Genomic DNA, 14,636 nt, shown 5'->3' on the forward strand with positions numbered 1-14,636 from the left:
GGGGGGGGGGAATGGGAGGACGAAAGGGATTGGAGCATCGAGAGATGGGGTGGATAACCAATCCCCAATCTATCTTTCAAACTTATTGCAACCGGCGCTGGCATCTCCCTCGAGTATAACGAGCTGCATTGCACGTTGGCGCTTTCCTTGCTTTCTATGTCGAGAGTTCAAGCACGCGTGGGTGTGCGGATGGATCACAGCGATCAAGATCCGAATCAAGCATGTATGTACCATGGCATGTTTCAGGTTGCGATGTATGTCTCCTCTATGTGCCTCTGGGAAGGAGGGTTGAGTGGCCAACACGGTGCTGGCGCGCCTCTCTCTTTGGTTCCTTGCACCTCTGGGTGGGGGGGGGAGGTTACAACCATGTACACCGAACCAAAGAAACTAAGAACTGGTTCCAGACGGCCGAGAGGCGAATGTGCGCCGACGCGTTCCTAGCACGGAAACAAAGAGCGGGTGATCAGCGCGTTTTCCTTGGAGGGGATCGCCAGTTTGCTCTGAATTTGCCAGGCTGAGGAGTGAGACGAGCGAGAGACAGGGCTGCCGCGACTCTCGCGGCGGGCATCTGCCACAACCCTATTTCCGATCTGCGCCCATCGGTGTGGGGGTTCTGTGGGAGACTGACTCCCAAACCACAGACCAGCCTGTGAGCCAGGCGGCCCAGCCAATGAAGAGCGGATTGGATTCTGGTGAGATGTGAAATGGTTGGGCGGTGATTTGAAGGGTTGCGCGGGGACATATGTATGGCCATCACCGCCGAGCAGGAGCAGAGGGTGGGACTGGGAGGCGCGAGCAGAGCAGTCTATCATCATCATCATCATCGTCAGCCATCATCACATCACACCTCCTCTGCATAGAGGTGGAGTTGGGTGCAGCGGACATACATATTTACATGCTGGCTGTTGGATGCTCCTCCCACATCGACCGCCTCGTGCTTATCATTCAGCTGTATCCCCCGCTCTGTGCACCCTGTACGCCCTGACTCGCCCTCACAGCCCACGCTCGCGCCTGCGTTGCTCTCATCCTCGTCTCCTGCATATACACCACAGCGCTGGGCACCAGCAGCAGCAGCGACACATTCGGCTCGAATCGACCCCAATCCCGCGCAGCCCTCTACGCAGCAACGCATTGGAGCCGGCTTCCACATTGGCGCAGACATCCCCTTACGCAGCGGCGTCTGGCGTGAGAGCAAAAGCAAGCGAGTGAGGGATCCTCCCCCCCCCCCAAACCCCATCCCGTGTCCTCTCTTCTTCCTATCAGATCCAGACTGACGCAGCGCAATGCACGGCGACATCAACCTTAGCATTTCACCGCCCCCCTGCAACGACCCCCAGCGCTATTCATCTCATCCATCTATCTATCACCAATACTATCACTATCACCCGAGCAACAGTAGCTACTATGTCAATCGCAGCGCTCCCGAAAGCCCTGCAAATCTACATCAACCCCCCTCCTGCTGCTGCACCTGGACCTAGGGGCGGCGGCACAGCTAGCCGCGCCGGCTCCGTCGCCAGCGGCGCTCCCCGGAACGCCGTTGCTTCCCGTACAGGAATAGTGGCAGCAGCGGCGAAGAGTGGGAATAGCAGCGCAGGCACAGCGCCCACACTGCCCTTTCATCCCCTTCTACCCGCCAGCTATGCACCGAAAGGCCTCAAGGCGCCGCCGCCTTCTCCTTCTCCTGTTTCCGCTGCCGGAGCTTCTAGCGCAAGGGAGGCAGGCGCCACAACCAGCAGCAGCAGCTTTGCGAGCACGACCCCAAGCAGCTTTGGCGAAGCGCTGACTATCCTGCGTACCGGAAAGCAGCAGCCGCTCCCGCCAGAGTGGTGTCTGACGTTTGTCATGCCACAACAACAGCAACAGCAGTACACCGATCCCCCGAGTCGTTCTGGCGCACACTATTCTGCCGCCACCGGAAGCAACATCCCACGAGCTCGTGCCCCCACCGCCGCTGTCTCCTCCTCCTCCTCCGCCTCCGCCTCGTCTTCTTCTGCTTCCACAACTTCATTTTCGAGACGCAAGGCCGTAAAGGTATTTCGCAGTCCGTCTGCCAGGGCTGCAGCCCCAGCCGCAGCTACCTCCACCACCGCTTCCACTCCGTCAGCAAGCGAACAAAGCGACCACGCACGCGGCTCCCTTCCCGGGCGCCAATATGCACAGCCGGCCGCGACAGCTGCTGCCCGTACAAGCAAACAACAGCAGCAGTGCCACATCGTCGCGCCGCGCACCGCCCACCCGCTCCTGGCTACCACACGCACCTGGGACGCGCAGACGGGCCGGCGCGCTGACATCTTTGCGCTGACCAACGACCGCTACCCCGGCGCGCCAGGCACAGTGCTGCACAAAACCAGGGAGAGCGCCGTCAAGGCCGCCCTTGCGGCTAAGCGCGAGATGGCCCGCCTTGCGGCCAAGAAGGCTGAGCTCGAGCACATTCTTGGCTTTGGCACTGGCGCTGCGCCGGCTGGCGGTGGAGGTGCGGGTGGTGGTGGCGGTGGCGGCTTGTCAGCAGGATCTTACGTGAACAGCAACGGCAGTGGGAGCGCGAACGGGGCGCATTCAGCAGCAGGAGCAGTTGCAGCCGCAGACGGCCTGGCGAGCCTGCTGGGGGCCGACGCAGCGCTCATGAACGGCCATGGACAGGTGACGCTCGTGCGCGAACACACCTCTGCGCTCGGCAAGCGCCAGCGCAAGAGCGCCTCGCCGTACACGATGCCGTACACGTCCACCGGCGCCAGCGCCGGCCCTGCGGCCAAGCGCGCGCGCAAGGGCGCAGCGAGAAGCGCCAGCGCCGCTGACGACGGCAGGAGCAGCCGCGCCGGCTCTACAGAACCCGCCGACCACCACTACCCGTCGCGTACGCGCCGGCCGCGGTCACGCGGCGCGTCGCCTGGCCCGCTGGCTGCCGGCGCTGCTGCTGGGCCTGGCGCGAGTGCAGCGGGGGGCGGGGATGCTGTTGACGCTGCCGCGGTCGCCGACGGGCTCTCCAGCCTGCTGGCGGCAGGCACGCGGCGCGGCGTCAGCGGCCTGAGCAAGGAGTTCAAGCCGATGCCAGAGGAGGATGAAGAGGCAGAGGTGGAGGAGGCGGAGGGAGTGCATCGCGCTGCGGACGATGAGGGTGATGCGCCCGCCATGGCTGAGACTGGCGACGCTGGCGTCGCTGTCGCCGCCGAGGAGGGCGCGAGCAGAGCAGCAGACGGCAGCAAACGCAGTAATAGCAACGACAATGACGCGAAGCGCGCGTCCGACGCCGACGAGGAGGCGTCCACCCACGGGAAAAGTGCATAGGCCTCCGCCGACGCAGTGGGCTCCGCTTCGTGATTCGCGATTCAAGCGCTTCCTGCTGCAGGCAGACCACCCCTACATGCCGATCTCTCAGGGATGCTTTGTTTCTATCGACGATCAGCACAGTTATGTTGCATCGGAAGCATCACCCCGCACCAGTAAGCAACTGCCTCTTCCTCCCTCTTCCTGATAGAGCATCTCGCTATCACATGTCGATGGCGACCCACATTTTATGCTACGTATACTACTAGATTGGCCAAGCATATTCACGCCAGCGCCGCGCACAGCCTCCTGCCTGCCTTCTCGAATGAACCCTCTGGGTCGGGGACAAAGGGCAACCGGTGGATCGGGGCCCAAAGAAGACAGCGTTCAGCGCGACAGGGTTCAACCATGTAAAACGTTAAGGGTCAAGAGTCCATCAGGAGCATGGATTGGTATGGTGCTGTTGGTCAAAGTGCGACTATGGGAGAAAGATGCTGCATGGGGAAATAATGATCCGAGTAGAGATGCAACGCAACATAACAAGAGCTGGAAGCGTCGGCTTGAGCTAGAGCTGAAGTTTGGACGAGTCGGGCAAACACTTGGCAGGAGGGAGGATAACATTGCGGGTGAGCTGCGGAGCGGAGGGGTCGTCATAGCTGGATCGTAAGACGTGACGAATCGTGAGCGTGGGAAGGCGCGTCAAAGTGCCCTGCAGACCGGATGTCTCTATTTAAACCAAGACTTTTTCTTCTGTGTTGGGTTTCCTGCTTCTGCTGCCTGTGGCTGCTGCGAAGGAGGCGGCGTCGGCATCTGTCGATTGCCCATCGCATTTCCAGCGTGCGGAGCCATCGGATAGCTCGAGGGCAGCATTTGCTGGCGATGTTGCTGCTGCGGCGATGCCTGCTGAGCTTCCTGCTTGTGTAGAAGAGCTAGTCGCTGCTGCATGCGCGCCTCCTCCTTGTCTCGTGGAGACAGAGGCCCACCGGGGACACCCGCTTGCATCTGCGGATGCAAGCCAGCAGGTAGTGCCGCGCCAGGAGGAGCAGCCGAGAAGGATTGCCGCGAACGATGCATGGGCATCTGCTGTGAGTACATGGGAGCGGGAGCGAAGGACGAGTATGCATCGGTGGCCATGGACATTGGGCGCGAGCCTCCCGGCGACGTTGCCGAGGGGCCGACAAAGGAATCCTGCGAATCTTGACGATGCGCCCGAAAGCCTGCGTGCTTGCGTCGATCTGCTGCATCTGGATCACCGATCCACTGTGACAGGCGCGGATCAAAGTTTCGCGGCTGAGATGGCCTCTGTTCTACTGGTGGCGCAGGGAGAGGTACTTGTTGGCTGGCTCGCTTTGCCGCGGGACCAAGGCCGCTTGCAGACATCCTTGACAATGCACCGATACGCTGGTTCGCTCGGCGGTCGCCATGCTCCGCAGCAAGCTTGTACCAGCTCTTGGCATCACGTAAATCCTTGACAGTGCCAATGCCCATCTGGAACAGAGCATGTGCGAAAGTTTGTTAGCTTACCTTGCAAGAATGATGAGAAAGGCAAAGGGCGCCAACCGATAGCATTGCTCACCTCGGTAAAGTATCCAACCGCGTATTCTGCCTTCGCCAAGCCTTGTTCTGCTGCCTTCTTGGCCCACAAGTACGCCTCGGTGTCGCTCTGCGGCAAGATGCCCGGCGCCCCCACGAGATACCACGCTGTTAAAGCAAAGCAAGCCTCCTTGTGGTTTTGTTGTGCGGCTGGAGAGGTGAACGTGTTGAAAGTCAGCGTTGGCCCTTGAGAAATAGATATTACCAGATTCAACACTCGTCAAGATTCACCAATGTTGTACATGTGGATACTCAATCCCCCGTCTTGCGGGCATCCCATCCGTCCATATTCGTAGTTGACACCAAGCTTGTACGCGCTTGGGGCGTAGCCCATCTCTGCGCTCTGCGCCAGGAGCTCGCAGGAATACTCGGGATCGACAAAAACAACATTGTCAACTCCACGCTCATGCAGGAGCGCTAGCTCGTGCAGCGCATGCGGGAACTCCGGGGTGGCAGCCTCGGCGGAGCGCTTGAGCCATTTGACGCCCTCCTTTGCGCTCTTCTTGAGCCCCAGCTCACCATTGAGCTCGGCAGTGGCGAGACGGTACATGGCGCCTGGGTGGCCTTGCGAAGCTGCTTTGCGGTAGAACTGCAGGGCCTTAGCATTGTCCTTGCGGCAGCCCCAGCCTTTCTCCTGGCACGTCCCCGCTCGGTAGGCGGCGTCTGGATGACCGTGCTTGGCGGCGAGAATGAAGAGCGGGTACGCCTTGTCAAACGCTTGCTTGCCGCCAGGTGTCCCGATGCCATTGGCGTAGCAATCGGCCAAGAAGTACTGCGAATCTGCATGCCCGCGATCAGCAACCTTCTTCAGGAGGCCAAGCGCTTCCTTAATCAAGTCTTCCTTCGCAGCCTCTTGGCCTGCAGCGGGCGCCCCCTCTCCGCCACCCTCCACCATCCCCATCGTATTTGATGCATCGATCATGAAAACGGAAAACTCGTAGATGAGGTTCGGGTCATTTGTCTTTCTCGCGTTTTGGCGGTACAGCTCGAGCGTCTTTCCATGCGATAGAAGAGCGGCTTGCTGACCCGGCTTGAGATGGCTATGGTTGAGCAATGCCCCTGCTGGGTTGGCCGGTGCAATCGACCTTGGGCGATCATTTGCAGGGCCCGTCGGAGTGTGAGCAGACGAGGTGTTGGGAATGTTGCTGGCATTCGTATTGATTGGCGGTGGCATGTTATTGCCTCTCCGAACCCCCCATCTATTAGTCTCATCGTCGTTCGTTGTCGAATTAAGCGTCTCGCCGCGATGATACGCCGCAATACGAGCTGACTGTGTCTGTCCATCTCGGCTGACTGTCTCCGTTCCTGGAAGCGGACCACCAAGGTCCGTACCGCCAAAGAACGAAGAAGGACGTCCGCCTATGGCTCCGCCCGTCATCGCACTGTCGTTGTCCAATGCACTGGCGCAGCCGCCCATGCTGGAGCCCGTGTCTGGTGTGGCGTACGCGCCAAGTGGAGTCCTAGTACGACCTGCTGCTCCAGCGGTTGCTGCGTCGCTCTGACCGTTATTGATACCAAAGAAGCTGTTTGGACGAGTGCGCTGCCCACTACCTTCGGGGAAAGGGCTTTCATAGTCATCATCGGCGTTCGGGAGCTCGGATGGGTGTGCAATGCCCGCTGACTTTGTTGCTAACAGATCTTGCGGCGGCATGGTTGGCATGCCAGTTGCATGTGGCCCGGGTTGAGGCAGCGGCCAACTGGCGCCGGTAAAAGGAATTGAATCGCGGCTTAATGGCTCTGCAGAGGAAGTAGAGCTCGCAAGATAGTAGCTTGCGCTCGAAACTGGACCTGCATCAGCGTATTCGCCAGGTCCTCCGTAGTTGCTCTCTGCGGTTGATGGCATCGTCACCAGCCCATAAGATGGGACTTCAGGCGCTGATGAATGGCTGCCTCTTCCTTGTTCGTGCAAATCAACCGACGCTGCTTCTGCAGCAGCTTCGAGCCTCGCGACGTCGCCGCTCTGACGGGCGATGCTCATGTTGCTGAAAGAAGGAGCGATACTTGTGCTCTGGACGCTGTCCGCGCTGAATGCACCAACACTTTGTTTGGGTGGTTGTCCGCCGTTCACATAGGCAGTGCCATTTGTGCTGCGCATGGCTGGTGATTGCACTGCACTGCTCGCCGCACTGGTTGCAGCACTTGTCTGACTTGGCGTCGCACCGAAGTTGATGTTGGCAAAGGGTTTCTCCTTAGGGAAAGTAGGATTGGTATCAAAGCTGCTGAACTCCGGGTACATGTCGCTTGCGGAAAGAGACTGTGTGCTCGGCGCTGTCGAAGCGGTCGTGGTCGTGCTGGGCGTGTTGATCGAGTTGGAACTCTGGTCGCCGGAACCAGGAAACTTGAGGCCAGCTGCAAAATCCCTGTTGAGCCCTTGGAAATCGACCAAGTGCGCTTCGACTAGGCTCTTGTCTGCAGCATCTGCTACAGGTGCTGGTGCAGCTGCACTGGCGTCTTCGGGTGTTTGGAAGCGGTTGTGAAATTGATGCACCCGCGATGCCATGTTGGATGACGACATCAGTGGCGATGCTTTTACTTGACGAGGTTGCTGACGGCCTCCTGAGAGGACGACTAAGCAGCAATCAATCGCACGCTGGCACTCTCGTCAAAGAGCCGAATAATAGACGAACTCTCGAGACCTGCCCGCTGGGAATCCGCCGACCTGGGCAGCTTCTTCGTTACAGGAAACTTGGCAAGGGGTGGCTACAGAGCGGCCTTGGTAAAGTGCGGTGCGCGTCGAGCGGGGACAATCACCGCCGCTGCCGCTCTTCGTTGTTACCTGTTCGCAGGTTGATAATGCGCACTTTGGTCCTCATCAAAGAGTTGACTGCGGCGTTCAACAAGCATCCGAGTCAAATAGAGGGCCTGTTGTGCGTATGCACCTGGTGAGGACGAAGCGACGTGCCCTACCCAGCAAACAATTTGATACAACTCTTTTGTCGTCGACACCCCGTCTCCGGATCTGCGCTGTTTTTGGTCGCACCTCACAGAATTTCGCAACTCATTTCGATGCAAATCCGCGGATGATGGAATCAAATTCCTGTAACCGGGTGGCTCACACTGGCGCAGCGCCGTTCATAGCCCTATCACTGGAAGACACCAACGGCCGAGGTCAGATGTGCCGCTAGACAGCAGCTGCCTGCTTTGCGGGGGGACAGGGATGATGAGGCGCGCAGCGCGCCAGCGATGTGGCAACGGACACGCCGTTCGCAGCGAGGCACGCCTAGAGACCAATTCGAACTTCTTCCAAATAACGCGGAATATATGTGCCAAACCACAGCGAAGATGCCAAATCCTGCGAAGAAACTGAGGAAATAATTCACATCCATTCAAATTTCTTGAAAGTGCTTCTTTATCTTATAGATTGCTGGCCTTGTTTGGGGGATTGGCGGATTGCAAAAGTCGCACGTACCACCAACGGGACAAACCAGACTCGTGGAGACTTGGCCGCTTTGCACCTGAGCCCTTTACGGGCTACCACGACCAGACGTGCTTGCCGGGCTCTGTTTGACGTGACAATGTGAATAAAGATTGTAGAACGATGTGACGATGTATGGAAGACAACTGACATTAACGCTGCATATGTCTAGATCAGGCCAGTGGCCTCTTTTGCAAGCTGTACTTTTCCGTCTTACAGAATTTCATCGCCTGGATCCATTGGGCGACCCGGTCGTTCTCATCCGGCCACCACCGAGCATCCGAGCCCCCTTCCAAAGCGGCGTCCGGAAAGTCCGACGATATGAAGGAGTCGAGGAGCGTGCGTCGTCTTGGAGGCTCCTCCGTCTGCGCGTGCACCTCGCGCAAACTCGCTGATATTACATCCAGGACATCGTGGTAGCGCGTGCGAAGGATAAAGCGCCAGTGGCGTGCGGCCATCGTTTCTTGCTGTGTCCGCTCGATCGGATAGCACGGCGCTGCTGGTTCACTGCCCTCGTCTTTCAATACCTAGGGATGCAGCGCCCAATCCTCCAAATCCGCGTAAATCTCGCGGGCCGCAGCATCGCGCCTCGCCGCCTCTGCTTCGACTCTCTTTTTCGATAATTCCTCCTCACCATCGTCGAGTTGCAGAGGTTGGCAGAGCTCTGAGTCGATAATCCTCTTCCAGATTAAATGCAGTGCGACATCCTGTCGATACGCGCCAATGCACTCCCGGTCGCTCGCACCGCCTAGACCCTCGTCGCGGTACTCGCCGTTCATCGGACGAGGAGGGCCGAGCAGCTTCAAGTTGTCTACGTTCGGGAGCTGGAACGAGCGGTCCCTCCAGAGACGCTGGTGAATCTGCGCTGTGAATCCATCCGCGAGAATCCGCTTCCATTCCTCCATCTCCACCGGCCGTTGGCTGTACAGCGCCAACATGTTCGATAGCAACCATTGCGATGCGCTAAGTGTGCGGCATACATGCACCACCAGCGGCTCGATGAAGCGATGCACTGCAAGCGACAGCGTAGAGATGCGCAGGATGCGCGAGAGGTCGAACGTGATCTCGTCGTACGCATAACCAGTCTGTCGAGGCTGCGCGAGCGCCCAGCCGACCTTGTAACAGTGAAATGCGAAGTGGTCAAAACTGACCCTGGCCTTGTTCTTGCCGTCATTGAACGAGACGATTGCACCAGGGTCGACAAAGGCTGCAATGGCGGCGACCATGAGCACGATAGCCTGCCCATGACGAATCTCAACTGGGGTCTTGCCGCCCGTGTTGCTTGTCTGCGCGATGCGGATGAGATCATCAAGCTTGTCGAAGAACATACGCGAATGCAGACATGGAAATGCATGATGCGCGGAGGCAAAGTACCGCTTGATCAGTCGAGGAGTCGCCGGATGCAGAAGAAGGCGATTTGCTTGTGCACGCAGCCCGTCAAAGTCAGATTCGTGCAACGCAAGCTCGGGCCAGAGTGAAATTGGCCGAGACGTATCTTCGAGCCGGTCCCAAGGAAGCGAGATTATCCTGCCAGCCGGGCCAATCACACTCCAGTCCTGCTGGAAAAACGTAATCAGCCTATTGCATGATGCATCCCCATCTGACGACACGGGTGCCACTTGAATCGCTCTACGCCGTAAAGTGGGCCCCAAGCCTTCTTCAGCTGGATGTGGTAGCAGCGTAAGCCGATGCGGGTATTCACTCACCCAGACTCATCAAATAATAAACTGAATGACTCGTCAAGCTTATTCGCAAAACGAAGCGAAGCACCGACCCCGACTTGACTGGGCAGCTCGTGGCAGTTGGGTTTCACAAAAAGTGATTCGAGCTGCTCATCAACGAGCATGATTGCGTGGTGGGACGCCGCGGAGGGGGAGTTGGCAGAGCTATTGAAGTTACGTGAGGCCTTGGATGATCCGACGGCCGTAGTTGGGAAAGTATTAGACAGATCCCTGGGCGATGCGGAAAGAGCGTAGCGCAGCTCTTCTGCCATCGACGCCGGACTGTAGCTCAAAGTGGGGACGGAACCATGTCTCGGACCGCCACGGTGAGGCACTTGAGACTCGTGCTGGGGCGGCTGAGTTCCATAATGCCGGAAGGCTGCATACTCGCTGTGGGACTCGCGGGATGGTGGCGAATCCACAAGGCTTTTCAAGTGAGGCGCCTGCACCGCCTGATAGCCCGCCGCAGCAGCATTCCACCCGAGGGAACACTCGCGGCTAGCCTGAAGTTGAGGTAAGTACGTCTCACTCGCTGACCTGTGGTGTATCAGATCCGGGGTCCTCGATTGGTCACCGTTGCTTGGTGTGAGAGAAGCGAACAAGGGTGACGCGTCACCGAGTGTTGGCTGATATGTTGAGTGGTGCGCTTCTTGCGCATGAACGAAAGGAATGCTCGGCTGCAGAATGGGGCCGAACCCTGACGGGATGGTAGTTAAGTCGAAGCTGTGGGCGCTCCAGTGTGGGTTATCGATGGCGGATGTGCTGGTTGCTGAATTTGAACCGTCTGAGTCGCCATTAGACGCGACCTTGTGCGTGATGACCGAAGAGGATGATGACGAAGTAGTCGTTGCGGGCGCTGTCCCGCTGAAAGAATGTCGAGGATGCATTGGCCTGCCAGGTCGCCGAGCGCTATAGGCACTTTGACTTTGACGACGTTGCTCTTTGAGTGCTTCGCGAAAAGTCTTGTATGGCACACCCCAATCGCTGAATATGCTCTTCTGTTCACGTTTCGGGGGACCGGGAAGTAAGAGGGTATCTTCGTTGGTGCACTCAGCCCCAGCCTTGACACATCGCCCGCAAGGCTTGTCGGGTTCGAATCTTCGCTCGCACTTGGTCTTGAGCCGTCTGCATCGATCGCAAGCTGCCGACGCTGGGAGCTCCTTGGTAGATGGTGCAGACGACACCGAGGGAAGGCGGGACTTCGCTCGACTGGAGGATGAGGATGCTTTGTTCAACGTTCGCTTGCCTTTGTACCTCGACTGCAGCGCCCGCATCGACAAATGTAGCTCGGCGGCAATCTCGGCTGCCGTTTTGGAAGTCTGACTCTCTCCAAAACCTGGTCGCCCGATTGGCAATCGATGATGCTTGACCATATTGCTATTCGCGTTTGCAATACTTTTGATCCCGCGACTTTTGGAGAGTTGGGGGTCCTGCTCGGCTTGCACTTCTTGCGCTGCCCGTGCTATTGGCAGTTGAGGAACCACAGCGGAGGATGTCTGCGACGATATGGGGGGTTGGGTATCACGAAGAAATGAAGAGGGATCAGAGACTTATAAAGAAGAACGCCAGGAGCTGGTTAATGATAAGCGGCGGCCATGCCGTGCCTGGTACATGTCACACCAAGCTGAGGCCTGCTGCACTTCTCTACTGGTTGTGCTGGTCGCGGCCACAGCGCCACAGCTCGATGGCTTCGATCGTTCGATCGTTCTGTATACTGTGCGGATCAAGCTGAGCTTCTCAAAGCCTTGGCTCTGTTAGACATTGCGACGTGCGACTTGCGACATCCAACGATGGCATGTGTTGGAAGCGTGGGCGAGCGGCCCTTTTGGATCTTCCACTAGCCGCCAGGAGCAAGTGGGAGCAAGCAAGCAGCTCATCTAGTGACACAGTTTCAATAGCTCACATACATACATACGCCCATAATCTCTCTCGTTGGCGGGTCTCAAAGTGCTGAAACGCTTCGTCCCTGGTGTCGGTACACCAGCGCACCAGTAGTAGTGGGAAGTATTGGTGACTACATACGTAGCACAACAGAAAATTGTGCGAGTCTGGTGATGGCAATTGGGAAGCGATTGGCGAAGAGGAGCCCAAATGGCCACAAACTCCAAAGCTCACATCTGCACCCTGTGGTCTGCTGCTTCTTCCATTGTCTTTCATTCTAGACTGCTGGGCCCGAATATAAATGTCATGCAAAGTTGAGAACACCACGGGACCTTGTCGACCCTTCACGCTTGCGGAGCTAAGCGGGGTATGCTTATACATACAAGCACGGGCGAAGTGAGGATCGCTGGTTTTTGAACACAGATGTGGGGGAAAATAATTAATGCTTGCGCCCATGCATGGAGAGTTGAAGGTTAAGATCCCTCAATGCCTGATATTTTCCCTACCTACATACAGCACCAATCATTCGGCACTCCAAATCCAATTGAATGGGCGACAAAAGAAAACAATGGCGAGGCGCAACTAGCGCACCATCGAACGATGCGTGACTCCGCGACACAGGAGAACCCATGGAGGTAGGTAGGTCAGAGCCCTCAGCCGGTCTAGAGCAAAGTCGCAAGAGGAGCGGAACAGCACAATGACAAGTCCACAAGAGTCCAAAAAAGTTTGTCGCAAAGACGCCAAGCGCCGCCGCAGCATGCCGTGTTTTACATGTATTATGAGGGGCATCATGTATGAATTCGCTGTTTTTCGCAGGTCAGCAGTCAGTAGTATTTAGTCTCAAGTGGTGCATGCTGGTGTATAGAGCTGGGACAAGCTGGGACCATGTGGGCCTAACACAAAAGCACACTAGCGCCCAGCGGAACAACGCGTCGATCAAGGTCCGGCACGCGCTTCAGCGCCACAGGCGTCAAACATTGCATACATAAATGTACAAAATTACATATGCATGTCTTTAGACGTGCAGAGTACCCACTGTCGACCAGGTTGACACTCGTGTGCTCAACTCTCATGCTCATCACTCCTGTTCATTGCTCATCATTTTTTCCATCGCACGTCGCGGACCTTCTTTGGAGCACGTCTGGCTTCTTGTAGACGCACTGAGGCGTCAAGGAAATTTAGACAAGGGTTAACGGAGCTTCCAGATATGACTCGACCTCCTTTGGTGTGTTGATGCGTAACATGCGCTTCTTTTGTTTGAAATGCTTCAGGTCCCAGATCTTCTCGGATTGCAGATATTCAGAGCGCACGAGCTTGCAGTCTTGAACGCGCAAATAGTGAGCGACGACCTTGCTCTTGAGCTCCACCGCGCTATTGTAAGTCAAAGCCGCGGGCGGACCGTATGGTCAGAGTCAAAGAGCGTGCTGCGCGGCGGCCGTGTCATGCGCTGAGCGGAAATCGACCGCACCGGCGGCGATGTACCCCGATACATGGTCTACCAGGGTGATAAGGCTTTTCGCGGGCGCTGCGTCGGTAGGGCCAACGCGTACGTGGATCATGGACACGTTCGTCCACACCCGCCGGCTCGCGAATTCCCGTCGGTGCCCCCGACGGCCCCACGCTGCGGAAGGCTCGGCACTCTTTACAATGGCGCTTGAAGTCAGCCACTTTCGCCGCCAAAGATGGGAACCAGGAGATGCAACGGAGAGCGAAGACGAAGCACGGGACCCGTGCGTGCGCGGTGATCCCGTGCACGACGTGCAGGATGCCTTTGATCGCGGAATCAGATATGACCACCACCAGTAGAGCACCCGCGTCCTCCTGGTCCTCCGTCGCAACGGTCGCACCAAGGATACCTGTACTCCGTTTGTGGCACATAAAGGCCAAACGGATAGCCGGTGCCGTACCGGCAAAATAATAGTGATGCACCCCATCCAAAGAGCGAGGCGTCGGTGCGTACGACTAGCTGCTCGCAGGGTGGGTGGAAGTGAACCGAGTATGCCGCGGCGACAACCGGCCGGCTGCCTCCCATGTCGACGTAGGCATGCTTGCCGATGCTATAAGCACCTAAATGCTCCTCAGACTTGCATGAATGTAGTCACTATCCCTGCCTTCGTAGAGTGCCGCTGCATCTCTAGGGATTGGTTTACTGTGAATACCGATGGTCGCAACGTAATCTCTCATGCATACGCACATCGAGTGGGCTCACTTGAATCTCCTTTACAATACTCCATTGGCTCACTTGAAAATCGCAACCAAGGTTAGTGTGTGTGCCGTGGGTAAGCGGAATGAGCGAATTCTTGTTTTGGTTCGATGACCGCGCGCCGCCAAAATCCAACCGTTCAAGAAAGACCTCGCGCAGTGCCCGAACAGATTTGCACTCCTGGCATGGCCCTCGCATCGTAGCAGGAGAGCGAGGAGGAATTCAATTCCTATTGCCTTAGAGGAAAGAGACTCCTCCAAGACGCAATGAATGACCTGCATAATCATCGAGGCCTAACCGTCCAGCGGTAAGAATGGAGTGATAGTCAGGCGGCCGTCTTCGGGTTGTTTGCCTTGTCGGCACACACGAGTAAGCTCCCGCAACCAGGAGGCGATGAAGGGGCAGGATGTGCACGCGCCTTGTTCCTGTAGACCTTTTGACTTAGGGTTATGAGCGAAACACTCTCGGCTCCCGTCTTCCTGTCCTTCTTGCTTGCATATATGTCTCCATGGACTAACACCCTCTTCCCAAAGTTACAGCAATCAGCTTTAGGGCGGTC

At 57.3% G+C, this 14,636-nt stretch overlaps 5 protein-coding genes across 5 annotated transcripts; 1 reads left to right on the forward strand and 4 right to left on the reverse strand.

Moving 5' to 3' along the window:
• Nucleotides 1-1,144: 1,144 nt before the first annotated feature.
• K437DRAFT_35981 (uncharacterized protein) lies at nucleotides 1,145-3,400 on the forward strand. Its single transcript, XM_013385000.1, has 2 exons — nucleotides 1,145-1,205; nucleotides 1,307-3,400. Exon 2 carries the CDS (start codon nucleotides 1,405-1,407, stop codon nucleotides 3,283-3,285), a length of 1,881 nt encoding a protein of 626 aa, XP_013240454.1. The 5' UTR covers nucleotides 1,145-1,205; nucleotides 1,307-1,404; the 3' UTR covers nucleotides 3,286-3,400.
• Nucleotides 3,401-3,960: 560 nt separating this feature from the next.
• On the reverse strand, nucleotides 3,961-7,743 carry K437DRAFT_35975 (uncharacterized protein). The gene is made up of 3 exons (XM_013384999.1): nucleotides 5,089-7,743; nucleotides 4,841-5,007; nucleotides 3,961-4,752 (listed from the first exon to the last, which is right to left on the reverse strand). The coding sequence occupies exons 1-3, from the start codon at nucleotides 7,370-7,372 to the stop codon at nucleotides 3,991-3,993; spliced, it is 3,213 nt and encodes a 1,070-aa protein (XP_013240453.1). The 5' UTR covers nucleotides 7,373-7,743; the 3' UTR covers nucleotides 3,961-3,990.
• A 643-nt stretch (nucleotides 7,744-8,386) lies between these two features.
• K437DRAFT_259686 (uncharacterized protein) lies at nucleotides 8,387-10,008 on the reverse strand. The gene has a single exon (XM_013385006.1). It carries the CDS (start codon nucleotides 9,598-9,600, stop codon nucleotides 8,800-8,802), a length of 801 nt encoding a protein of 266 aa, XP_013240460.1. The 5' UTR covers nucleotides 9,601-10,008; the 3' UTR covers nucleotides 8,387-8,799.
• Nucleotides 9,708-11,629, reverse strand: K437DRAFT_36014 (uncharacterized protein). The gene is made up of 2 exons (XM_013385001.1): nucleotides 9,979-11,629; nucleotides 9,708-9,831 (listed from the first exon to the last, which is right to left on the reverse strand). The coding sequence occupies exons 1-2, from the start codon at nucleotides 11,364-11,366 to the stop codon at nucleotides 9,816-9,818; spliced, it is 1,404 nt and encodes a 467-aa protein (XP_013240455.1). The 5' UTR covers nucleotides 11,367-11,629; the 3' UTR covers nucleotides 9,708-9,815.
• A 1,528-nt stretch (nucleotides 11,630-13,157) lies between these two features.
• Nucleotides 13,158-13,930, reverse strand: K437DRAFT_36028 (uncharacterized protein). The gene has a single exon (XM_013385002.1). The coding sequence runs from the start codon at nucleotides 13,806-13,808 to the stop codon at nucleotides 13,287-13,289; it is 522 nt and encodes a 173-aa protein (XP_013240456.1). The 5' UTR covers nucleotides 13,809-13,930; the 3' UTR covers nucleotides 13,158-13,286.
• Nucleotides 13,931-14,636: the final 706 nt, after the last annotated feature.

This window comes from Tilletiaria anomala (genome assembly GCF_000711695.1).
Source record: "Tilletiaria anomala UBC 951 chromosome Unknown K437scaffold_132, whole genome shotgun sequence".
Lineage (NCBI taxonomy): Eukaryota > Fungi > Basidiomycota > Exobasidiomycetes > Georgefischeriales > Tilletiariaceae > Tilletiaria > Tilletiaria anomala.